Source organism: Papio anubis, chromosome 9 (assembly GCF_008728515.1).
Source record: "Papio anubis isolate 15944 chromosome 9, Panubis1.0, whole genome shotgun sequence".
Classification (NCBI taxonomy): Eukaryota; Metazoa; Chordata; class Mammalia; order Primates; family Cercopithecidae; genus Papio; species Papio anubis.
Genome location: NC_044984.1, coordinates 13,465,385 through 13,492,109, shown reverse-complemented (window position 1 = coordinate 13,492,109; position 26,725 = coordinate 13,465,385). Strand labels below are relative to the sequence as shown.

The 26,725-nt window shown below is 34.3% G+C and overlaps 1 protein-coding gene across 12 annotated transcripts in view; it reads right to left on the bottom strand.

Moving 5' to 3' along the window:
- ATF7IP (activating transcription factor 7 interacting protein) overlaps positions 1–26,725 on the bottom strand; it is a 136,294-nt gene that overhangs the window by 26,356 nt on the left and 83,213 nt on the right. For all 12 annotated transcript variants that reach the window (XM_003906038.4, XM_009180266.3, XM_009180259.3 and 9 more), the window contains 5 exons: positions 18,959–19,032; positions 18,301–18,389; positions 14,462–15,100; positions 9,038–9,102; positions 828–906 (listed from right to left, as the gene is read on the bottom strand). In XM_003906038.4, coding sequence (XP_003906087.2) covers positions 828–906; positions 9,038–9,102; positions 14,462–15,100; positions 18,301–18,389; positions 18,959–19,032 — 946 coding nt within the window. The remainder of the gene's footprint in view (positions 1–827; positions 907–9,037; positions 9,103–14,461; positions 15,101–18,300; positions 18,390–18,958; positions 19,033–26,725) is intronic.

Sequence of the window (26,725 nt, the reverse complement as noted above, 5' to 3'; positions counted from 1 at the left end):
TAAAATTACTTCTATTTTTATTTATATAATGCTAGATAAAAGAAACTAATTCAAATGACCAAAATTAAATGTATACATACATATACAGTATCTACACTGAATCATAAACAGAGAGAGAAAAAGAACATTTAATGTAGAGACAGAAGAGTTGGATTTTATTCCCAAGACCCTTACTGAGTCTGAATTGTTTTCTCTAAGGCTAACAAGTTTCCTCAAGTCTAAAATGAGTATTATAGGATTTTTTGCAAGGATCAAGTGAAATAAGAGATACAAAAACAGAGGTACTCCGAAAATTACAATATTCTCTTAATTGCTATTTTCCTCTACAGATTGTTCATACTTAAATTTAAGAGTTGATTCTATTTTAATTTTTTTTTTTTTTGAGATAGGGCCTCATTCTGTCATCCAGGCTGGAATACAGCAGCATAAACACAGCTCACGGCAGCCTCAACCTCCCAGACTCAAGTTATCTTCTTGCCCCAGCCTCCCATGTAGCTGGGACCACAGACACATGCCATCACACCTAGCTGATTCTTAAATTTTTGGTAGAGATGGGGTTTCACTGTGTTGCCCAGGCTGGTCTCAAACTCCTGGCCTCTTGCCTTGATCCTCCTGCCTTGGCCTCCCAAAGCACTGGGATTATAGGTGTAAAACACTGCACCTGGCCAAATTTTAAAATTCTAATATAGAAACTTCCATTACAAAAAGAACACAAATAAACCAAGCATAATGCTGTAAACATCTGTCTTCGTAGAATACTGTACTGTATTAAGACAAAAAAAAAAGGTATCAAAACCAGGCCCAATCCCAAATTACTATTGAAGTACCTTGTGAAGCTCCACTCTCTTCATCATCCATTGTGAGATCAATGACACCACCTGAATCACTGCCAGTGGCTTTTCCACTCTGAAAAACAAAGCTTCTACATTTTACAAAGAAAACTCTGGCAGATATACATGTTAAAAAATGAAATGATAAGTGAGGTAAAATGAGACTAATGAGTAACCTGGTTCAATTGGGACCCCTAAAAGGCTGTACCTGAATAAAGAGAGTTTGTCTGACAAATGCCCCAGGATACTCACACGTTAAACATCTACTATATGAAATATAATTTTCAGAAGAAATTCAAGACGTTTTCTTTAAAAAATTAGGCTATCTGTTGCACACAGCAAATAAGATTAAATACAAACACTATTCATTTTGTGACATTTAAAATGTTTATCAATACTACTCTAAATTATCAATATTAATCCACCACAACGCCAAAGGCAATCATTCAAGCTAGAATTGGGTTATAGAAAATAATCTAAATTTTTTTGCCCTTAAAAAACGGTATGGTATACTATGAAATCATACGGTTTGCTATGCTATTAAATGCACAGCCAAGTTGACCAGTAACCCATCATTCAAAATCATGAGAAATACTAGGATTATAAGACAAACCTTTAAAAACCACATGATAGCAACTGAAAAGGAAGGTAAGACAGTATAAACCTAAAGAGCCAGGACTCTGAAGTCAGAAAGATTGAGTGTGTCTTACAGTTCTAACTTATTAGTTACCTAATTCAGATGGGTAATTATCTCAATGTCCAATATTTGAATATTGAGGCTATTGTGAGGATTAATCCAAATGTGTATATATGGTGCTTAATGCCATATATGATACATGACAACTGTGTAATAACTGATAATCACAATTTACTTTGATATATTATACTGAGATCAATTCCAAATGATAAAGGTTTTCATCTGCAAAACTCAAATTGAGAAATTAAAGAAAATAATGCCTTGACTTTATAATATCCAGGCCCAACCCCAAGATAATAATGCAATTCTAATTCTTATAAATCTTTCTACAATAATGATTTCACAGAAAATGGGTTATATACAAACACCAAAAATCTATAAAATCCCAAACTAAAAGATCCCAAAAATCACCAACAAATGTAAAACAATGTTTCACTACAACATATTATCATTAAGGTCCAGAGCTTTGAAAAGTGGAACTAACTTAGGACAAAAAATAAGTCAATACAAACTGACTCTAAGCAGAGATTAGATTCAGCAGATAAAGACTTGAAAGTAGCTATTAAAAATATGTTTAAAGCCAGGAGCAGTGGCTCACGCCTGTAATCCCAACACTTTGGGTGGCTAAGGCAGGCAGATCACGAGGTCAGGAGTTTGAGACCAACCTGGCCAACATAGTGAAACCCCACCTCTACTAAAAATACAAAAATTAGCTGGACGTGGTGGCGGGTGGCTATAGTCCCAGCTACTCGGGAGGCTGAGGCAGGAGAATCGCTTGAACCTGGGAGGCGGAGGTTGCAGTGAGCCGAGATTGCACCACTGTACTCCAGCCTAGGTGGCAGAGCAAGACCCCATCTCAAAAAAAAAAAAATTCAAAGAGTTAAATATAATAACAATGAATGCACAAATAGGACATCTCTAAAGAGAAAAAGAAACAAAAAAAATAGAAATAATAGAGCTGAAAAAATAATTACTAAAATAAAAATTAGCTATGTAGGCATAAAAGCAGATTGGAGGGGGCAGGAAAAACTCAAATGAAATTGATGCTAGATCAATAGAAATTTTCTAGTCCATAGGACACAAAGAAGAACAGAAGAAAATATGAAAAATGCCTGAAACTTGTGCAATAAGAAACAGTTCAGCAAAACACTAAATGAGAAGAAACAAAGATCTAAAGAAAAAAATTGAATAATAACCAAAAACTTCCCCAATTTGGTGGAAAACATTAATTTACAAATCCAAGAGGTTCAATGAACCTCAAGCAGAAGAAACATTAAGAAATCAATACACATCATAGTCCAAATACTGAAAACTAATAATGAAAAATTTTGAAAGTAAACAGAACAAATTACATGTTATATTGGAGCAAAGAGTAACTGCTGACTATTGGTCAGAAACTATGGAAGCAAGACGACACTGGAACAATATATTCAAATTGCTGATGATTAAAAAAAGAAACACTTTAGGAATTGTATATCCAATGACACTCTCCTTGAAAAAACGAGACAAAAGATACAAAAGTACATTTTTTAGATATTAAAAAACCAAGAGAATACATCACTAGCAGATCTACACTGTAAAGATGAGCTTAAGGACATTCTTCAGTTTGAAAGGAAATACCAACTTGGATCATGGGAAGAAGAGGACCAGAAAACGTAAACATAAGGATAAATATTAAAGACTATATCTCTTTTCTGTTCTTAACTTCTTTAAAATTCTGTAAGGCAACAATTAAAAACAATATATTTAGAGCTCTACAACATGCAGATTAAAAACAATGTAATATATGTGCAATATATGTGAAAACATGAACGTGATATTTAAGGAAAGCAACTTCATTACGGAGGTAAATGTACACATACAATTGCAAGGTTCCTATAATTAAGATTCAGATACATACTTAAACTCTAGAACAAACCCTAAAATACATACACACACATAAACACACACATAGATAGAGAGAGTGCTAAAAAGTTAACAGAGGAATTAAGACAGAATGCTTTAAAAAAAAACTGATACAAAATGAAGCAGGAAAGAAAGTACACAGAAACCAACAAAAAAAGAAAACAGATGAAACAAATAGAAAACAAATAGCAAAATAGCAGACCTAAGCACAATCCTATCAAAACTTATATTAACTATAAACGGTCTAAAAACTCCTATCAAAATGTAGAGATTATCAAATGGGACAACACAACAACAAATCAAGAAATATGATTTTTTTTTCTCTTGCAGATTCACTTTAAATACAAAGACACAGACTGAAAGTAAAAAGCGGAAAAAAGTAATATGCAAACAGTAAGCATAAAAATGCTGCTGTAATTATGTTAATATCAAAAACAGAGACAAAGAGGGAAATTTTACAATGATAAAAGTATGGCAAGATTACAAATTATACATTATAAAAAATACCATGTAATACAGGGTCAAAATCTATGAAGCAAAACTGATAAAATTTTTTTTTTTTTTTTTTTTTGAGACTGAGTCTGGCTCTGTCGCCCAGGCTGGAGTGCAGTGGCCGGATCTCAGCTCACTGCAAGCTCCGCCTCCCGGGTTTACGCCATTCTCCTGCCTCAGCCTCCCGAGTAGCTGGGACCACAGGCGCCCGCCACTTCGCCCGGCTAGTTTTTTGTATTTTTTAGTAGAGACGGGGTTTCACCGTGTTAGCCAGGATGGTCTCGATCTCCTGACCTCGTGATCCACCCGTCTCCCAAAGTGCTGGGATTACAGGCTTGAGCCACCGCGCCTGGCCAAAACTGATAAAATTAAAGGAAGAAATAGATTCACAATCATACCACTCTTAGTAGTAGATAAAACCACTACAGCAAAAGGCAATAATCAGTAAACATAAAAATAATCCAAATTACACTATTAACCATGCCATATTGACATTTATAAAACATTACACCCAATAGCAGAATACATATTCTTTTCAAGTGTAATGGTACATTCACTAAGATATATACCATAGATGGAACTTTATAACACATATCTAATTTGTGTAAAAGTAACAAAGTCATACAGAGGATATCTTCTAAATCCAATAGCATTAAATGAAAAATCAATAATAAAAAATTTGCAAAATCCCCAAATACTATGAAATTAAACAAATTACTAACTAAACAACCCAGGACCCAAAAGGAAATGACAAGGAACCTACATGAAATAAAAATGCAACACACGAAAATTTATGGAATGCAGCCAAAGCAGTGCTCAGAGGAAAATGTGTATCATTAAATGCTTATATAGATCGAGAAGATCTACAAGCAATGATCTAACGATAAATTATGTTTATTGATCATAAACTGACAGATACAATTTATCTATTATCATATACTACAAGTAGTTTCCTGAATAGAGTTTTTTTTGACAAATAAAATTGGTAATTACTTCAATAACTATTAAGTACATTTATAAGATAGTCATGATAGCTAGCACTACTCCTATTAGACTCTGCTAAATGCTTTACATGCATTAACACATTTACTCTTCCTAATATTTCTATGTGGTAAGTACTAGCACTAGCTCTATTTTATAGGTGAAAAGTCGAAGGTGTTCAATAACTTAACATAGCACCCACCCACTATTAAGTGACAAGCTTCAGGTTGTCTGACTGTAGACCTTATTATTTCTATGCCACCAGGTGGAAACGAACAGAGACATGTGATACACATATATGTGATACATGTATCTTTACATTTTTTCCTGACAAAACATGTCTGAGAAATCTAATCAGAGACACGTTTATATCTGTTTTTACACATATTACTGAAACTTTCAGTTTGAAATCATTAAAAAATTATATCAAATAGTTTTTAACACTAGAAATTTTATTAAAAAGTTAGCTAATCATGTGCCATTTTCCAAAATGAACAGTCTCAATAAGCAAACACTAAGAAAATTTCAAGAGAGCAAACATACTGGCTTTGTAGCTTTTTTTTGTTATGAAACAAGAATATACCTGAAAGGCACACTTCAGCAAATGTGAAGAAAGAGTTAACACAGAAGAGCTGGTTGTTCATTCCTTGCACATCTCTCCAAGGGAACTTGGAACCATAATTGAGACTTGGTTAGTTATCAGGAATGTTGCCCTTGGAAGGTCATGTTAACGATTAATTCTCTTATATACACTCTGAACAGTGAACTGTGCCATACTGTGTTCATCAGGATTGCTTTGCATAAATATGAAGATTGATGATGTATACTTGGGTTTCATTGTTGGGATCCTGAGTTTCCAATGCCATGGCCATACAGAAAAATGTCACTATGTGACCAGACCTCCAAAAAACCTCAGACCCTGAGACTCAGTCAGGATTCTCTGGGAAAAGACTCTTGGCACATGTCTCTAAGGTTAATAAGCCAGAGAAAAAACAAATTCTGTGCGATCCCAGACAGACGACTTGGAAGTCTTTGCCTGATCTCTCTGAACTTCAACTCTGCACATTTTTTTCCCTGTTGCTCTTGCTCTATACCTTTTGTTGTGACAAATCATAATGGTGAGTATAACCTTATTTTATAACTTACATTGATAATTTGAATAAATTTGTTTTTCAGGATATAAAACTAATAATTCATTATATAAATGATATATAGTAATAAAATATACAATAATAAATTATGTGCAATATGTTAATAAACAGTTATTTGGGGATATCAGATAAATCTTCATTTAACAACTACAAGAGAATATTTTACATATTTCATCATTTGCTAATTAACTACAGCCGAACAACAAGCATTTCCACACTAGACATCCAAGTTTCTCTTTTTTTTTTTTTTTTGAGACAGAGTCTCATTCTGTCACCCAGGCTGGAATGCAGTGGCATTATCTTGGCTCACTGCAACCTCCTCCTCCCAGGTTCAAGTGATCCTCCCGTCTCAGCCTCCCAAGGGATTACAAGCATACACCACCACCCTCAGCTAATTTTTGTAGTTTTAGTAGAGGCATGTTGGCCAGCCTGGTCTCGAACTCCCGGCCTTAAGTGATCTGCCCATCTTGGCCTCCCAAAGTGCTAGGATTACAGGCATAAGCCACTGTGCCTGGCCTTAGACATCCAGATTTCTTCTGATCTAAATAGCCTTAAAGTGTTAAGAAGTACAACTAAGTAGGTTTGGGATAGAAAAATGAAGTTAGCCAATTGTACTTACAATGTGACAATTCAAAGAATCACAGGCTACCTGTTTCACACTAGTTTCTATCTGCTAGAAAGTTGCACATTGGGGCAAAAAGATAACAAGAATTTCTTAGTCAACAGTGGAACATTAATAAAGGTATTCATCACAATGACAAAAATGATATTTGTTTCAAAAAATTCTGGCTGGCAAGCATAACTTCATAACTGAAAGCACATATATACTTCCATTATGGTTTCTTATTACACAATAAAACTCTTGTAATTGTATTTATTCTTCATATACATAATTGACACTGATTCAAAGCTGAAACTTTGTTATTTTTGATAAGGCACTGCTTCAGCAGGCTGGCTGCTCAAACTGCTTGTATGCATTTTTTTATACTCAGATATTAAATTCCTCTTCCTTGAAGCCAAATAAAATATCTATTGAGAGCATAACATTAAGTTGTACTATTGCTTTGCTTTCTGATGAAGTCGATTCCTGTTTCAAGTGTCTTTTTTTTTTTTTTAAGTTTCTTCTTTTTTATAGAGACGGAGTCTCATGTTGTTGCCCAGGCTGGTTTCGAACTCCTGGGCTCAAGTGATCCTCCTGTCTCCGCCTCCCAAAGTGCTAGGATTATAGACGTGAGCCACCACGCCCCACCTCAAGTGTCTTATATTATATCCATTTTAATTTCACTTATGTATTTATGATGTTACATATATTATTTATTTACTTTTTTGAGATAGATGGAGTTTCATTCTTTCACCCACACTGGAGTGAAGTGGTATGATCTCAGCTCACTGCAACCTCCGCCCTCCTGGGTTCAAGCAATTCTCCTGCCTTAGCCTCCCAAGTAGCTGGGATTACAGGCACCTGCCACCACACCAGGCTAATTTTTGTCCTTTTAGTAGAGATGGGGTTTCCCCATGTTGGCCAGGCTGGTCTCAAACTCCTGACCTCAGGTGATCATCTGCCCGCCTCGGCCTCCCAAAGTGCTAGGATTACAGGCGTGAGACACCGTGCCCAGCTACATATACTATATTTCAGCAAAATATTCTATACAATAGAGTTCAATACAACTTTCTGCAATGATGAAAAGAGTCTATATCTGTGTGGTCCAATATGCTAGCCACTAGCCATTTGTAGCTACTGAACCTTGAAATGGCGGTTATTTTGACTGAGGAACTAAATTTATAATTTAATTTAAATAGCTACATGTGACTAGTGGCTATCATATTAGATATCACAGCTCTAGAAGAACCACCATTTATAAAATGACAAAAAATAGCCATCATAATGTACATTTTCCTTTCCTTGAAAATATTACTTAAAAAAAAAAAAACTCACTGAGGGAAGTAGAGATGTTCATAAATCCTTTGTTTAAAGTTTAACTAGACTTCCTATAAATGTCACTAAGTATCACTGAATATATCAGCATTTTCTATGTCTTCTAGAAAGTATCTCAATCTTATAATTTTAAATGAAAACACAGTTATATCCACAAGACATGCTGAGAAACAATCACAACTTTGATCTCTAATAGTGCACACAAAAACTGCTAACACTTGTAAGAAGTTAAGATATTTTTAATAGCTTTTATTTGATCTATAAACTATGGTATATATCTAGGTTGGTCAAAATCCATTGTTTTTAAGGAAAATAGTCACATTTAAAGATCAAAAAAGTTTTAAAAATCTTGTCAGTTTTTCATGCCTGACATGCTCAAAGATTTTTGTTCTTCTAGGATAATATGAGATTCTTGAAATGATTCAAAGGAAGTGAAGAAAATAAAACTATCAGTAACCTAATCACTATGAACTGATTATACCTAAAGCAATAAAGAACAAGGAAGAACACTGTTAATACAGGAAAGAAGTAGTTACTCTATTATTGGGTGGTTAAGATTTAATAGGAAAAAGTACAAAGACTGGCAAAGTGCTAATAAACAAGCAGACAGACAAAAAATTCTTCCTCAAAAGGTATTTCTGATTACCTTTGAGGAAATTAAAATGGTGGTAGGGGTCTGTAGAGAGTGGTACAAGTGAGGGTAAACCAGTGAAACACTCTTAAAAAAGATGTACCTGGAAGAAATTACATGTGTTTTCTTTTTGCAGACAATCTTTATAGAATGTAAAGGCAAATGACTGGACTGTCAATTGTACTAATCAAGTCATTCAGTTAATAAACTATTACCTCTAAGAGAACTGCTATGTAAAAACAAAAAACAAAAAATATCAATTCTTGTCAAATATTACAGAGAAGTTATGAGACAATATTTGGACAGTTATAAAAAACAGACATAGAACAATTTTCATTCAATCAAAGAATGATGAAAATTCATTTTCCTGTAGACCATACTTAGGATTTTACTTTGAAGAAGGAAAAATCTTACCTGTGATGTGCTATCAGCTGCTTTCTTACTGACAGAAGCATCTATTGTTTTGTTCGTCTGGTTTTCTGAAAAGTTAAAAAAAGCCATTTTTAAAAACATCTACAAAATGTAAAAAGTTAAGTTGCTTTATATAAAACAATTCATATTGTTTTCTCCAACTATTTTTCTGTCAACATGTCACATACGTAAATAAAAACTCAAACTCACAGATTACTGCTATAGTATCTTTCAGATGGGGAAATTCACAATACTGATTAAAAAACACTTTCCACTGGCCCAGCAATTTTAACTCTAAGCAGTATCTCATGGAAATAATTTAAGATACACAAAACTTAAATGTTCTAACATGAGGAAATAGTTAAACAAAATATAATTCCTGCATTCTATGTCCCTTTGGAGAAAAAAATTTAATATGTCAAAAATGTTTCCAATAAATTCAGTAGAAACAGTTGCAGTAAATCCAAGAAAATACACATGCATATTTCTCAGTAGTTCAATCATCCATGATTTTTCTTTCTCTGTTCATTTTTCAATTAACTTATAATGACTTTGCAGTTAAAAAATAATGTTACTTCCAGAACAGCACAGAAAATGAACAAAGCATATTTTGTCCCAATTTCTAATGAGAGGAAAAGAGAGAATGCATTAAATTTCATCAAAGGTTTTATGTACCTATTGAGATTATTTAGGGTTTCCTGTTTGGTAACATGGGGTTTTTAAATGTTGAAACAGGCCATCCTTTCTTTCTGGAGATAAAACCCTCTTGGTCAAAGTATGGCATTCCTTTCATTTGTAAGTCTTCAGAATGCATACAGAGTAAACAATTTACGTTTAAAAAAATACAGGAGATTAAACTACCTATGTATTTCCATATGTACATATGTAAATCTGTATGTCTAAAAAATCAAGTTGAGTTAATATTCACCTGTTAAAAGAGAAGTATTCTAGGGTACAGAAGTAAAAAGGATGCCCTTTGATTTCTCCTACCTTGTCTGAATTACTTTCTTTTTGTAAGAACAATATTAATATATTATCTATTTAAAAATATATTCAAATTACTTCATTTATTACAAATGAGCATCTGTTTGGGACTATGAAGTTACTGAAAGACTGACAAAACTAATTCCAGGTTACTGATGTTACATAGTGGAGTATTAAGATACACTAGGTGATACTACCAAAATATCAGTGATTTACTACCAAAGGTTTTTATATACGATGTTAAAATACATTCATTTGGATTTGAAACACTTTCATCTTCAACTCAAAATAACTTTACATAAAAAGTAAATGAGGAAGCCTCACTTTGGTGTTTTTATTTTTTAATTCTTTATTTTATTTATTTTTTTCTTTTTGAGAGAGTCTTGCTCTGCCACCCAGACTGGAGTGCAGTGGTACGATCTTGGCTCACTGCAACCTCCATCTCCCAGGTTCAAGCGATTCTCATGTCTCAGGCTCCTGAGTAGCTGGGACTACCAATGAGTGCCACCATGCCTGGCTAATTTTTGTTTTAGTAGAGACCTGCTTTCACCATGCTGGCCAGGATGGTCTCGATCTTCTGGCCTCAAGTGATCCACCTGCCTCACCCTCCCAAAGTGCTGGGATTATAGGCATGAGCCAACATACCTGGCCTCATTTTTACTTTTTGTCATAATATTTTCATATAAGAAAATTCCTAAAGATGCAAGAAAGATTTAGACTGCTTAATAAAATGTTACATACACATTTCTTTGTTACCCAGCATGATTCTCTCTTAGACCTAATTGCCTTAGAGCTATAAGTTAATTATTCACGGAACTGTAATACTATTCCTTATTCTAGATTCTCAACTAACATCTCCCTTGCCCATTATTACACAATTTTTCCCTTGATTCTTAATGTAATGTCTTAAAGCTCCGTTGCATTGCTTTTGCTTTCTTCTGTAAGATCTACTTTGGATGACTTCTGGATATAAATATTATAACTCCATCTATCAAGGCAACAAAACTGGTCAGGATGTAAAATAAGAAATTATAGCTTAAAATCCTTCTATCATATGGAATACATCTCCATAAAAATAAAAATAAAAGTAAATAAAATTAAAAAGTACTTTACAGGAGTTAACTGGCAGTATCCCTTAGTAGCTCTGGATAATTGTATGAACGTAAAAAAGGCAAACACTTCATTCATTTAATTCTATCCTTGAAGAAATGGTTGAAGAAATAATTGCTGTGTTTAAACTCTTACTTGTTTTTGTTTCTGAGACAGGGACCTTCCTCTGTTGCCCAGGTTGGAGTGCAGTGGCACGACCATGGCTCACTGCAGCCTTGACCTCCTGGGTTCAAGCAATCCTCCTCCTTCGGCCTCCTGGGTAGCTGGGACTGCAGGCATGTGTCACCATGCCAAACTAATTTTTTATTTTTTGTACATATGGGGGTCTCACTATATTGCAAGGCTGCTCTCGAGCTCCTGAGCTCAAGCCATCCTCCTGCCTCAGCCTACCAAAGTGTTGGTATTACAGGCATAAGCCACCATGCCCAGCCAACTCTAGTTTGACATAGTCTTAGAACAAGATGTTTAATGTAATTTGAAAGTGTACCTTGTACATGGATTGTATATAACTTCCCCCAAATCTGTTCTTTCTTTAATGTCTAGTTTAGTAAATGGAACATTTAAAAATGTCTTAGAAAGCTGAGTCATCTTTGAGTTCTCCATCTTTTCCACACATCTAAACTTTTATTAATAAATTACCAAGTACTGCCAATGCTACCTCTTAAATAACGTTTAAATCTTTTTCATACCACCATCTCTCATCTCGTACACTACAAGAGCCTCCAGTCTCCTAATTGGTCTTCCTAACACTATTCTTATCCCTTCCAAACCATTCTCCATACTGTAACCAGGGTTCATGGATGTCACATTATCCTCTATACCCCCTACAAAAACCCTTTAACCCTATTTCCCCCATTCTTCTGTTCATTACTTCATACCTTTCCAGATTTCCCATGTTCTCTTTTGTCCTCTCACGAAAACCTGCAAATCCTAACACTCATCACATTTATAATTAAATCCTTATTTAATGACTACATTCCCTATTTGATTGTAAGCTTGGTGAGATCATAGTGACTATTTTATACATTTCTGTGTATCTAAAGAACCTCAGATAATACAGGCATTCATTATTTTGTGAATGAATGAAATTAGCTATAGTTTGAGCTTTAAATTTCCAAGCCCTTAGGAGGACATTTACCTCACTATAAACAGAAATACAGATTTAAAATCCATAGGGATATACTTAACTATAATAAAATACATACAAATGCATGAACATATAGCATATGTTCTTATTAAGCAAATATAATACCCACATAAGTATAGAGCTTAGAAAATTTTAATTATATAACCTAATTAATTTATCAAACTACTAAATGTAGTAGAGATGTACTGAAGTTCGGCTTCAGTTTAGGTTTTGGGAATCCTAAAAAGCCAAATCTTACTTTAACATCATTTATGTCACTGCTGAAATTACACTTGATCAAAGAACATATTATAAGTAATAAAGTCAGAACTGAAGAATAAGCAAGTTCATAAGATCTCATTTTAGTTAGCATTATGAAAAAAATACAAACAAAGCTTGTCATTCACATTTATTCATTATCAAATGTAGGTAAGCATTCTAAATGGAACTTGAAGATCTTGATATAATTACATATTAAAAATATATAAATGTGTTAAATAAATATATGTGTTAAAATAAGTAATTTTATGTTTAGAAATAATTGTACATTATCTTAGAATGCTACACCAATTAATGATTGTGAAAACTTACTTTTATATAAAAAAATTAAGAATAGTCAAATGAAACAGACTGACATGCATTACTAATAGTGTACATCAACTAGATAATTTGGGGAATATACCCTTTCTATAAAAACTGTAAGAGAACAGAATAATGAAATTATAATTCTGACACTTTTAGAAGTGTTTGGAGTACGAGCATGACATTAAACAAATACTCTTAAATTATTTCTTTTCAAGTCATGGTTTTTCAGGAAAAGTTCTCTATTTAAGAATATATCTCATCTCATGACCATGAAATTAAAACAATGTCAACTTTGCCTCAAAATTTCATAAGGAGGAAAACCCAAAATCACATAAAACAATGTCCATCGCTAAATCATCTGGCATTAAAAAATACTAAGAACTAAAAGAAAAAGAAGTTACAGAAAAATGAAATATCACCCAAAAATCTTGTATGTCCACTGACCTCAGTTAAAAGTAAGCATCTCTTTTAGTGTTGTAAACATGAAAGAATATCCAAAAAATAATGTGGTAGCAGATAATACTAACAAACATTTGCCCCTGTACTATGCAAACATTTAAATTGTAAATACTATAAATAATAATTACACTTTCATATAAAACATTAGTTTATTCTTATAAATATGATAAGAGTGATATCCAGCTTCAATCCAACATTAATTTTGATCTGCCACTCATTTACTTTCTTAACAACTCTGAAATACCGTCATTGTTTTATATGAGAAAACACTTAAGGAGTAACTACACTAGTAATGACTGTATGACAAATAAAAACTAAGGCTTGTACATCTCACTTATAAAAGTACTTTTGTACTTTAGAATTTGTTTCCTACATTACATGGTCACTTACAACATCAATAAGAAAAACACTAGCAATTTTACTATACACATGATGCCTACCCTTCCCTGCCTTTCCAAAAGTAGTGCGGATACATGTGAAGTCAGAAATGAAGAATAAGCAAGCTCAAGAATGCATACAACACAAACTCTTTCCAGGAGCCAGGAAGACACAGAGTTTGGCAGATTTTAAACAGGTATAGTCAAGTTCTCCTTTTTGCAGTATTTCTAAGTAAAATACAAACAATCATATAATATGTCATATGGGAAAACAGAAAGGATAAAACAAGAAGGACTCAAACATTTTATAGTAAATGTGAAAGAAAATCTATTTTTAAGTTGTTCAAATTTGGAAGCTATGAATGAGAGCACAAAGGATTTTCCAAATGTGTAAGGAACATAAACGTGCCTTTTTTTCTTAAGAGCATATATTATGTAAATTTGATACTTTAAAATGTTTTAAACAGACATTGCTGGCAAATGTATCATAAAAGTAACTCATAATGCTTGCCACAAAGCCATAAATTCAAAATTCACCAAACTTAGAAAAATTACTAAAAGATAAAACACAGATACTAACTTCTAATTCAAAATAAACCCCCTCTCAAGCCCCATTTTAGCAACATCATTTCTCTCAGGTATCTAAAAAATTACTAAAAATAATCAAGAAAATTCTATTTATTTTGTCCTTCCAATAATGCTAGCCACTTAGAAAAAAAAAGTTCAATCGTTACAAGGCTATTAACATGCTTGCATTTCTAGCATTAAACCTACATAGTGACTTACCGATTCTTGGGGTGGTATTGCTGTTCTGTTCTGCAGGAGACGAAGTACTAAATGCAGAAATTGGAATTTTCATCTGTATAGGACCTCGATTATTTGATGGACTATAGAGTCCTGATGGGCCCACTGTGGGCAAAGAAGTCCTTGTGGCTTGTACAATAGAGTGTGCCGTTGGAACAGCCTGCACCGCAAGTGTTGTTCCCAATGGTGCAGCACTGGCAGTAGGGTTCCTTTGAATACTAGAACTGGGCACAGAAGGAACGTTGTTTGGTTTAGTGGGATTTGGCAAGGATGGCAAGGATACTGGATTTTTGGTAAGACCACTCACTGTAGGTGGGCTTTGCACAGAAATGAATTCAACGTTGCCAGATGGTTGATTAGTCACCAAAGTCCCTGGATGGCTCTGTAGAAGCTGAGGCTGGGAGGATACTGCAACAGGTACATGCAAAATCACTGGCAAAGGTTGTAAAGAGATTGTAGGTTGAGGATTTCCACTAGGCACCTGAGTAGTAGCAACTACAGTAGCTGTATTGGGTGCAGGAAGAACTGACGTTGCTGTGAGGGAACCCGAAGTCACTGGAGTCTGCAATTTAGGTTGACTACTGACAACTGTTGGAGGAGTGACAAGATTGGTTGAAGATACTATAGAAAGAAAACAGAATTCTCTGTTTAAATGGTTATATTAATTTATCAACTAAGAAAATATGACAGATACAAATTAAATACATTGCATTAGACTTAGCACAGATTAAATACATCGCAAAGACTGTAAAGTCTTTTATCATGAAATTTTTTCCAGATTCAAATTCCGAAATTTAATTTAGAATTAAATTCTTAGAAGAATTTTGCATGTAGGTTTAGTATATTACAAAAACAGCACATGATGGATGATTAATATGCAAGACTACTGAGTATCAAAATGGTCTCTGAAAATTACTATAATCACTTTAGAGTACCTAACTAGTAAACAAATAAAAAATACTAAAAAGTTAAGTAAAAATATATATTTTTGAAACTACATTAAAAACATTATAAATGCCTTAAAACGCAAGTAATATATAAACTCAAATAGTAAATCTAAAGAGTCATGACTATTAATGAATAACAGGTAAGCTTACTCATTATATTTTATTATTTGAACCATGTCTGTATCTTTGGATCAAGTTTGACTGAATTCCTTGGGAGAGGAACTATTAGGGGGAGGTTCCCTCTACTGACACCCTACTGACATTGTATGATATGAAAAATAGCACTGAGTGAAGTTGACAGATGAATTAAGAAGAAATTAGGTAGCATATACAGAAGAACAGAGAAAATACAAATGCTGACAAATGCTGGTCACTACAGTTTTATAGCAATTTTCAACTACTTGTGTTTATTCTCATTGGAACAGGTTTAAAATACATGACCAAACTTCTTTCTCACTGATTTATAGTCTTTCCAAAAATCACAGGTTCACTAGAGCAGCAGTTTCTCGAAGTGTGGTCCAGGGGGGTGCCTGGGGTTTTCTGAGACCCTTTTGGGGAGTTTGCAATGTCAAAACTATTTTCATAACAATGAGACATTATTTGACTTTTTAAATGAGCAGACATTTGCACCAATGGAGCAAAAGCAATGGTAAGTAAAACTTCTGATGCTTAGTACAAAAATCAAGGTAGTACAATGGACCAAACGTCGCTGCATTCTTCATCACATGCTTACAGTAAAAAACAAAGTCAGTTTTACTTAAGAATCCCCATGATACAGCAGTAAAAACTATTAACTTTATTATATCTCAACTTTTGAATAGGGATTCTTTTCTTAATATTCCATGTGAAGGAATAGGCAGTACATACGAGACAACTACTGCGTGCCAAAGTAGGATAGTTAAGGAAAAATGCGTGTGCAATTGAGCTATAAACTAAACTAGCAATCTTTCCCACGAAAGACTATTTTTACTTGAAAGAATGACCTATAGACACACCGATGATTCACATGTGGGTATTTTGAAGATCTTTTCTTAGAAATAAACTAGGTAAGGCAGTCACTTCAAAGAAAAAAAGCCCAACTGTATTTATCAGTAATAATAACATTTGAGTTCTTAAGCAAAACTAAGAACATTAGAAAAAACTTTTATCTGTCACTGAAAGCATGACAGCTCCCTAAATCCTTAAAATGCTTCTCTGAGTAGAACTGATAGTAAAATCAGTAAACGTAATTTTTAAAAATAATATTAACAAAATGTGTCAATATTTGGAAGATTTGCATAACTTGGTGAATAGTTTTCAAATGATCAATGAATATTAGTAAAACTCCATGTGCAAGTACAAGATAGAGGAATTTTTTTTTTTTTTTTTTTTTTTTTTAAAGACAGGGTTTGCCTCTATCGCCCAGGATGGAGTACACTGGCGCAATCTTGGCTCACAGCAGCTTACACCTCCTGGGCTCATGTCATCTTTCCACCTCAGCCTCCCAAGTAGCTGGGACCACAGGTGTGCACCACCATGTCCGGCTACTTTTTGTATTTTTTGTAGAGACAAGTTTCACTATGTTGCCCTGGCCGGCCTGGAACTCCTGAGTTCAAGTGATCCACCTGCCTCGGGCCTCCCAAAGTGCGGGGATTACAGGCATAAGGCATCACACTTGTCCAATAAATGGATTTTAATGGAGGAGTTAGAAAAGTTCTTTGGTGTGGTTTCAGATTATACTTCACAACCAACCTTAAAGAAACTACTACTGGACAGTATCAAAGAAGAATATCCACAATTATCTGTAAGGCTAGCCCTTTTCCATCTATATATTTGTATAAGACTGGATTTCCTTCATATGCGTCAACCAAATCAACATTTTAAAACAGACTAAAAGCAGATACAGATATGAGTATACAGCTATCTTTAGCTGTCTTAATGTGTCAAAGTATTAAAGAGATACGTAAAAAATGTAAGAGAATAATGCTCTTTGTGCTGCTATTATTTAAGTGAAAATACACTTAGTTTCATTTTAAAAAGTTTTTTGTGTTAGACATGAGTTTACTATTACTTTATTTATTTTTATATTTATTATTTATTTATTTATTTTTTTTTTGAGAGAAAGTCTCACTCTGTTGCCCAGGTTGGGGTGCAGTGGCGTGATCTTGGCTCACTGCACTCCACCTCCCGGGTTCAAGCGATTCTCCTGCCTCAGCCTCCTGAGTGGCTGGGATTACAGGCACCAGCCATCATGCCTGGCTAATTTTTGTATTTTGGTAGAGATGGGGTTTCACCATGTTGGCCAGGCTGGTCTCAAATTCTTGACCTCAAGTGATCTGCCTGCCTCAGCCTCTCAAAGTCCTGGGATTACAGGCGTGAGCCACCAAGCCCAGTCTACTTTTATTTAAAAAAAATCTTTAAATTTCTGTTTAATTTCTACTTCATTTCAACTGAAAATAAACATCAACTGATGTAACCCACATAAATAAAAGTTCTGGGGTTCTTAATAATTTTTTAAGATTGTAAAGGGATTTAGAGACGAGAAAGTTTGTGAACTACTACAATAGAGATTTGAATATCTATACTGTATTTTCACATATACTTATCTACCACCCTAAATTTTTTTGTTTTAAGAGACAAGTGGATTTCACTATGTTGCCCAAGTTGACTCGAACTTCTGGGTTCAGGTAATCCTCCTCAGCCTCCCAAGTAGCTGAGACTATAGGCATGTGCCACCATGCCCAGTTTGATCCTGAATTTTTAACAAAATTTTTGTACTTAGACCAATGTGCCCAATTTCTTAATCCATTTCAACCTCAAAAGAATGTAAGAAAAGAGAACCAAAGCCTTTAATTCCTAAGAAAATGTATTTTGGTATTTTAAAAAAAAAGTTACCTGTATTCACAGGAGTTTGAAAGGATGGTGGTGCACTCTCGCTTACATTTCTTTTGGACTCCAGCATCTGTCTCACTGTGCCTGCATTTCTATGAAATATATATACACACAAATAGTCAACAGATATGCCACTCTGGGAAAACCAACTGATATCTAGAATAAGCAGTGGCCCATAGGGGAAAAAGGGTGGCTAGACTTGGGTTTCACAACCCTAAACTGCAAGCAAAAACAGTGAGGCATAGCTGGCACAAAGACTTCTAAATGCTGGGGTCTATGGCATTAGGGAAGAGTCTTAACTCTTGTATTCTAATGTCTGTTATCAGTACTTAACCTGAATACCAAAAGTAGGTCCTAATATGTACAGACATTAGTCTTTCTCACCCTTAACAGAAGCATTTCTCAATTACTCGAGAGAATACTATTTAAGACAAGTGGTTAAACAAATATATAGTGACCAAAGAATGCCTTGCAATAAGTTAGCAAAAGTATTATTCACAGATGAACAATATAATGAAGCAGAAAAAGAAAATATACTAACCAAGTACACCACTTATTTCCACATAAATACCATGATTACACTGCAAGATTCTTCGACCAAATAAAGAAAATTAGAACTTTGTTCTGTTATTTAAAAACTAGACAGACTATGAATTCTCACCTGTAAGGCATGTTATTATTGCTGTTGACATCATTTACAGTTTTTCCTGGTGATACTGGTGGGTTGGGTGGATGCTGGGGGAGAAAAAAAATCAAGGTAAAAATAAAACTCAACACACAGGGAATCTTTAAAAAAAAAAATAAGACCTGCAGATGCCTGTCAATATATTATCTGTCAGTGCTCTAATACAATGGGAAACATTGCCAGCTGAGACAACAATTTGAATCTTGGCATTATCACTTGTTCATTGTATCTTAAGCAAATCATTTACTTTGCTGAAGGCAACTGCTTATCATTTGAGAGATTAATAAAATAATTCCTGCATCTCAGTGTTCTTATGAAGATTAAATTAAAAACACAAAAATGGCTCACATGCTGTAAGAGTTTAAAAACATTAACAATATAAATCTAAAGAATAACCAGACTCACTCATTTAACACATAACTAGTGAATGCCTACTATGTAGCAGGCATCATATTAGCACCAGCAGTTCAACAAGTAAGTGGTATCCCATGTCACAAATCAAAATTTTCAAACCAAAATTATTTTTAAGTTGTTTTTTAAAAAAATACTACCTACCACTGTGTGACTTAAATTATTTCATAAAATGTCACAAATCTAAGCTTCAGTAACAACTTATTTCAGCCTTTCTCCCCAAAACCAGGGAATACAGAAATGGAATTATAACACCTACATATTAATTATCATTATTTAGGCCTCCGTCATTAATAACACTATCATCATTTATGTCTTAAAACGAGGCCGGGTACAGTGGCTCACACCCATAATACTAGCACGTTGGGAGGCTGAGACAGGCAAGGATTGCTTGAGCTCAGGAGTTATAGACCAGCCTGGGCAATGTAGCGAAACTCCATCTCTAAAAATATATATATATGTGTAAAAATTAGCCAAGCATGTTAATACACGCCTGTGGTCCCACCTCCTTGGGAGACTAAGGTGGGAGGACAGCTTGAGCCGAGGAGGCAGAGGTTGCAGTGAGCTGAGATTGTGTTACTGCAATCCAGCCTGGGTGACACAGCCAGACCATGCCTCAAAAACAAACAAACAAAAAAAAAAATGAGAAGAATAAAATATCTCTACTCAAGACTAAGTCAAGTGTAAGAACAACATATTAAACCAAAGGTAATAAATGCTTAGAATTACATTGAGCAGATGCCCTTAATCACTCTTCTTAACAACAAATACATCTTGCTACTTTTTATATGACACAACAATAATTTCAACCTTCTAGTATGACATTGCATTAGATATGTGTAGAGGGAAAAACAACAGAATTAAGATAATATGCTATAAAGGTATTTAAAATCTGGCTGTTAAGACAAACAAATGTAAAACAAGAGAAAAGCAAATTAAAATAACAGTGTAATGTGAATGTAAAAAGGTTAAAGAATAAGCTTTTAGAGAAAGGAATGCATCTTTAAGCACATCATTGAGTTGTTTTTGTTTTTGAGATAGAGTCTCACTGTCACCCAGGCTGGAGTGCACCATCTTGGCTCACTGCAGCCTCCGCCTCCCAGGCTCAAGAGATTCTCGTGCCTCAGCCTCTGAGTAGCTGGGATTACAGGTGTCCGCCACTAGGCCCAGCTAATTTTTGTATTTTTAGTAGAGGTGGGGTTTCGCCATGTTGACCAGGCTGGTCTTGAACTCCTGACCTCAAGTGATCTGCCGTCCTCGGCCTCCCAAAGTGCTGGGATTACAGGCATGAGCTACTGTGCCTGGCCATCATTAAGTAATTATTACACTCAAAATGGTTAAAAGAATACTTCAGGAGAAAAACAAAAAAGAAGAATAAATGCATAGGGAATAAATAAAACAAATGGTTTAGAACATAGGAGTCATTTGATAGAGGATTTTAAAAAACTGTGGTAGGATCAGCAACATGTCAGAACAGGAAGTCCCCTCTGCTTCCCATATGGAGATGACTTAACAAGGTAAGCATCATATTGCCTGCATGAGATTTCCACAAACTAGCTGAGAGGATATGGCACAAGGCCAAAAAGAGGCACACTGGAACAGTTAGGAAAATATATTATATTTACTCACTATACCCCATCAACCTCCCAACACAGCTTCTACATCAGAAAGGAAAGAGAAAGGTGGAGCTTGAATCCAACTGTTTAAGAAGATGCCCAATGCACTAGATTTTGTCTTACCCAAAATGGAGGACTAACCTGTAGTAAGAACTGTGGCTATGGCACTTTGGATGCCTGTGAGCCTCAGAGACCAAAGGCGTCCTCAACTTGATAGAGCACCAGAGAAATTGCAGTAACACTGACAGACAGCAGGGGAAGCACTAATACCACAGCTTGCTAAAGTACCAGAGGCTGCTACAGCAAAGACAGGTACCAGAGGAAGCTTCAGAGTGGAGAGGCAAACCTCTTCAGATGGAAGAGTACAAGTAAAAGCTCAGAGAAGACACACAGCCAAAAAAAGGTGTTAGAGGCCCACAGACTCTCTAACAAGGCTGACTGGTGAAGCCCTTCCTGTGTACAAGAGTCCACAAAGACTGGGAGATGTGGCTGTTTTTTCAAATGCTAAAATTTCAACAAGCATACAAATAAACAGAGAAACATGGTCCAAATAAATAAAATAAACTTTCAAAAATCAACCCTAAAGTAACAGAGATCTATGAATTATCTGCCAATGAATTCAAAATAACTATCATTAAGATACTCAACGAGGTGAAAGAGACGACAGAAAACAGCAAAATCAGGAAAAGGGTGCATGAACAAAATGAGAATATCAACAAAGAGAAACTGTAAAAACTTATCAAATAGAAATTATGAAGCTGAAAATGAAAATTCACTGTAGGGAATCAAGAGCAGACCAGATCAAACAGAAAAATAAATCCACAATTTTGAAAACAGATCATTTGAAATTATCAAGTCAGAGGAGCAAAAAGAGAATGAAGAAAAGCTAAGAAAGTCTAAAGGACTTTTGGGACACCAATAGGCAAACCAATATACACATAAGGGAAGTAAAAGAAGACAGAGAGAAAGGGGCTGGGAACTCATTTAGATAAATAATTTGCTGAAAATGTCTGAAACTGGAAGAAGAAAATGGAGATGCAAATTCAAGAAGCTCAAAGACCTCCAACTATCGTTAACCCAAAAACATCTATACTGAGATACATTATAACCAAGCTGTCTGAATCACAGTAAATAATCTTGAAAGCAGTAAGAGAAAAGCAACTCATAACAATATACAAGGGAACTCCCATAAGATAACACGCAGATTTCTCAGCAGAAACCTTGTAGGCCTGAAGGAGTGAGATAATATATTATTAAAGTGCTGAATGAAAGAACTGTCAATCAAGAATACTATATCCGGCAATAATATGCTTCAAAAATGTAGGTGAAATTAAATTTTTTCCCAGATTAATAAAAGCTGAAGGAGTTTCATCACTATACCTGTCCTACAAGAAGTGCTAAAGAAAAAACAAATACTGCATGTTCTCACTCATAGGTGGGAATTGAACAATGAGATCACTTGGACACAGGAAGGGGAGCATCACACACTGGGTCCTATTGTGGGGAGGGGGTAGGGGGAGGGATAGCATTAGGAGATACACCTAATATAAATGACAAGTTAATGGGTACAGCACACCAACATGGTACATGTATACATATGTAATAAACCTGCACATTGTGCACGTGTACCCTAGAACTTAAAGTATAATAATAATAATAATAAAAAAAAGTGCTAAAGAAAGTCCCTCAAGTGGAAACTAAAAAGTGCTACACAACATCATGGAAGCATACAAAAATATAAACCTCCCTAAGGTAAAGGTTGATAAGGAGAAAAATACAGAATCCTGTATTCTTGTTATATTGGTGCATAAATCACTTTTAATTCTGGTATAGAACTTAAAAGCTTAAAAAAACTAAAAATATGTTAACAGATACACAACATAAAAAGATGTGATATATGACATCAGTAACATCAAGTCATGGTGAGGCAGATATAAAGTAGCACTCTTATATGAGTAAAGTTATTTGCAGTTTAACACAGACAGTTGTAACTTTAGGATATTTTATGTAATCCCCACGGTAACCACAGAGAAAACATCTACAGAAAATACACAAAAGGAGTTGTAAAAGGAATGAAAGCACACTACTATACCAAAAGAAAAAAAGCAATGAAACACGAAGGAATCAAGAAACAAAAAATAGCTGTAAGTCATAGAGAAAAAAACAAAATGATAATAGTAAGTCCCTCCCAATGAGCAGTTTATTTAAATGCAAATGGATAAAACTCTCCAATCAAAACACAGGTTGACTTAATGTTTTTAAAAATAAGATCCAACTATATGCTGCCTACAAGAGGCTCACTTTGGATCCAAAATACAACATAGAATGAAAGTGAAAGGATGGAAAAATACATTCCATGCAAATGGTAACAAAAAGAGAGTAAGGATGGGCCATACTTATGTAAAAGAAAATAGACTTTAAGTCAAAAACTGTCAAAACAGACAATGAAGGACATAACGATAAAAGGGTCTATTCACCAGCTGTAACACACACACACACACACACCCCTCCCTACCTAACATCAGAGCTTCAAATATATGAAACAAACATTGAAAGAATGAAAGGGAGAAACAGACAGCAACACAATGATAGTAGGAAACTTCAATACCCCACTTTCAATAATGGAGACAACCATCAGACAGAATATCAACAAGGAAACAGAGAACTTTAACAACACTATATGCTAATTGGACCTAACAGACATATAGAATAAGTTATCAAACAACAGCAGAATATACATTTCTCTCAAGAGCACACAGAAAATTCTCATGGATAGGTCACATGTCACAACTCAGGTCTTAACAAATTTAAAAAGAATGAAATCATGCCAAGTATCTTTTCTGACCATAATGGAATGAAACTTGAAGTCAACAGCAGAAGAAAAGTAGGAAAAGTCACAAATACGTGAAAATTAAACACGCTGTTAAAAAAAAAACAAACCAACAAGTCAAAGAAGAAGGTAAATTACAAGATATCTTCAGACAAATGAAAATGAAAACAAAATATAATAAATTGTATGCAGTGAAAACAGTGGTAAGAAGGAAGTTTATAGTGGTAAAACACTTACAAACAGAAAGATCTCAAATCAACAATCTAGATTTACAACTCAAAAAACTAGGGGGAAAAAACTAAACCCAAAATCAGCAAGAGGAAAGAAATAATTAAAATTAGGGCAGAAGTAAACAAAATAGAGAATAGAAAAATGGAAAAGCATTTTCCAAAAAACTAAGAGTTGGTTTAAAAAAAAAAAAAAAGAAATTGATAAATCCTTAGCTAGGCTAACTAACAAAACAGATGACTTTAAAAATGAAAAGAAATGAAAGAACGAGAAGACATTAGAACTGATGCTAAACAGATAGGATTACAAGACACTACAATGAACAATTACACACCTGCAAACTTGATTACCTAGAAGAAATAAATTCCTAAAAACACACAACCCACCAAGACTGAATTATTAAAAGTAAATAAATAAATCTGTAATTAGTAAGGAGATTTAATCAGTAATACAAATATCCTAACAAACAAAAGCCTAAGGTCAGGTGCAGTGGCTCACTTGAGGTCATGAGTTCAAGACCACCCTGGCCAAATGATGAAAGTCCGTCTCTATTATAGATACAAAAATTAGCCAGACGCAGTGGTGCAGGCCTATTATTTCAGCTACTCAGGAGGCTGAGGCACACAAATCACTTGAACCAAGACCACACCACTGCACTCCAGCCTGGGTGACAGAGTGAGACTCTATTGAAACTATAATAATAATAATTAATAAATAATAAATTTAAAAAATAAACAAAATTAACAAACAAAAGCCTAAGACCAGATGGCTTCACTGGAGGATACTACCAAACAATTAGTAGTATTCCAAGAGGAGTACTTCCAAGTAGGAGTACTCTCAAATTCCATTTATTAGGCAATCATTACCTTGATACCAAAGCCGAACGAAGATACTAAAACTACAAATATCCCTGATGAATACTAATATAAAAATCCTCAAGAAAATATTAGCAAACCAAATTCAACAGCATGTTAAAAAGATTATACACCATGACCAAGTTGGTTTATCTGAGGAATGCAAGGATAGGTCGAGATATAAAAATCAATGTAACATAAGACATTAACAGAATAAAGGACAAGACCCACATGATCATCTTAATTGATGCAGCAAAAGAACCTGACAAAAGTCAACACCCTTTCATGGAAAAAAATAAATAAAACACTCATCAAACCAGAAATGGAAACTATCTAAATTTAACAAAGGCCATACATAAAAACTCCACAGTTAACATCATACTCAATGGTGAAAAACTGAAAGCTTTCCTCCTAAGATAAGGAATTAAGCAAGCATGCCCACTCTTGCCACTTCTATTCAATATAGTACGGGAAATCCTAAACCAAACAATTATGCAAGAAAAAGAAATAAACGGCATCCAAATCAGAAAAAGAAGTATAAATATCTTTGTTCACAGGTGGTATGATCTTGTATGTAAAAACCCTAATGACAACTGTTCAAACCTAAGCAAACTCAGCAATGTTGCAGGGTACAAAATCAACCTGCAAAAATCAGTTGCATATCTATAAACTATAAAAAATACAAAAAAGAAATGAACAATATAATTTACAATAGCATCAAAAAGAATAAAATACTTAGGAATACACTAAACAAAGGGAGAAAACAATTATACAACAAAAACTACAAAACAATGTTGGAAAAAGTTTAAAGACACAAATAAGTGAAAAGACATACTGTGTTCAAGGATTGGGAGACTTCTTATTGTTAAAATATCTGTATTACCCAAAGCAACCTACAGATTCAGTGCAATCCCTATCAATATTGCAATAGTGGGTTTTGTTTTTGTTTTTGTTTTTTTCCAGAAAAAAATCCTAAAATTCATATGGAATCTCAAAGGATTTTGAATTACCAAAACAATTTTGAAAAAGAACAAATTTGGAGGTTTCATACTTCCTGATTTGAAAACATATTACATATTAGGCTAAGTTGGCCAAGGGGGTAGAGGGTGGGGGAACCACACAAAATATATTACAAAGCTACAGTAATCGAAAAAAGTGAGGTGCTGGCACAAAAATAGACAGAGACCAAAGGAACTGAATAGAGAGCTCAGAAATAAACTCACATATATGGTCAAATAATCTTCAACAAAACTCTCTAAACCACACAATGGGATAAGGACAGCCTCTTTAATAAATGGTGCTGGGGAAACTGGATATATACATGCAAAAGAATGAAGATGGACTCTGACAAAATATATAAAAATTAACTCAAAATTGACTTAAGATTTAAATGTAAGACCTAAAACTAAAAAATTCCTACAAGAAAACACAGGGAAAAAGTTTCATGACATTAGATTTGGCAATGATTCGTTTGTACTAATAGCACAGGTAAGAAAAGCAAAAATAAACAGAACTGCATCAAACTTAACTTCTGCATATGAAAGGAAACAATCAAAAGAAAAGGAAACAAAGAATGCAAAAAAGTTGCAAATAATTTATATGATAAGGGTCAATATTCAGCATATATAAAGAATGCCTACAACTTAATAACAACAAAAATAAGGAACTTGATTTAAAAATAAGTTAAGAACCTGAAGAGATTTTTCTCCAAAGGAGATATATAAATGGCCAACAAGCATATGAAAAGATGTTCAACATCACTAGTCATTAGAGAAATGCAAATCAAAACTATGATGGTATCACA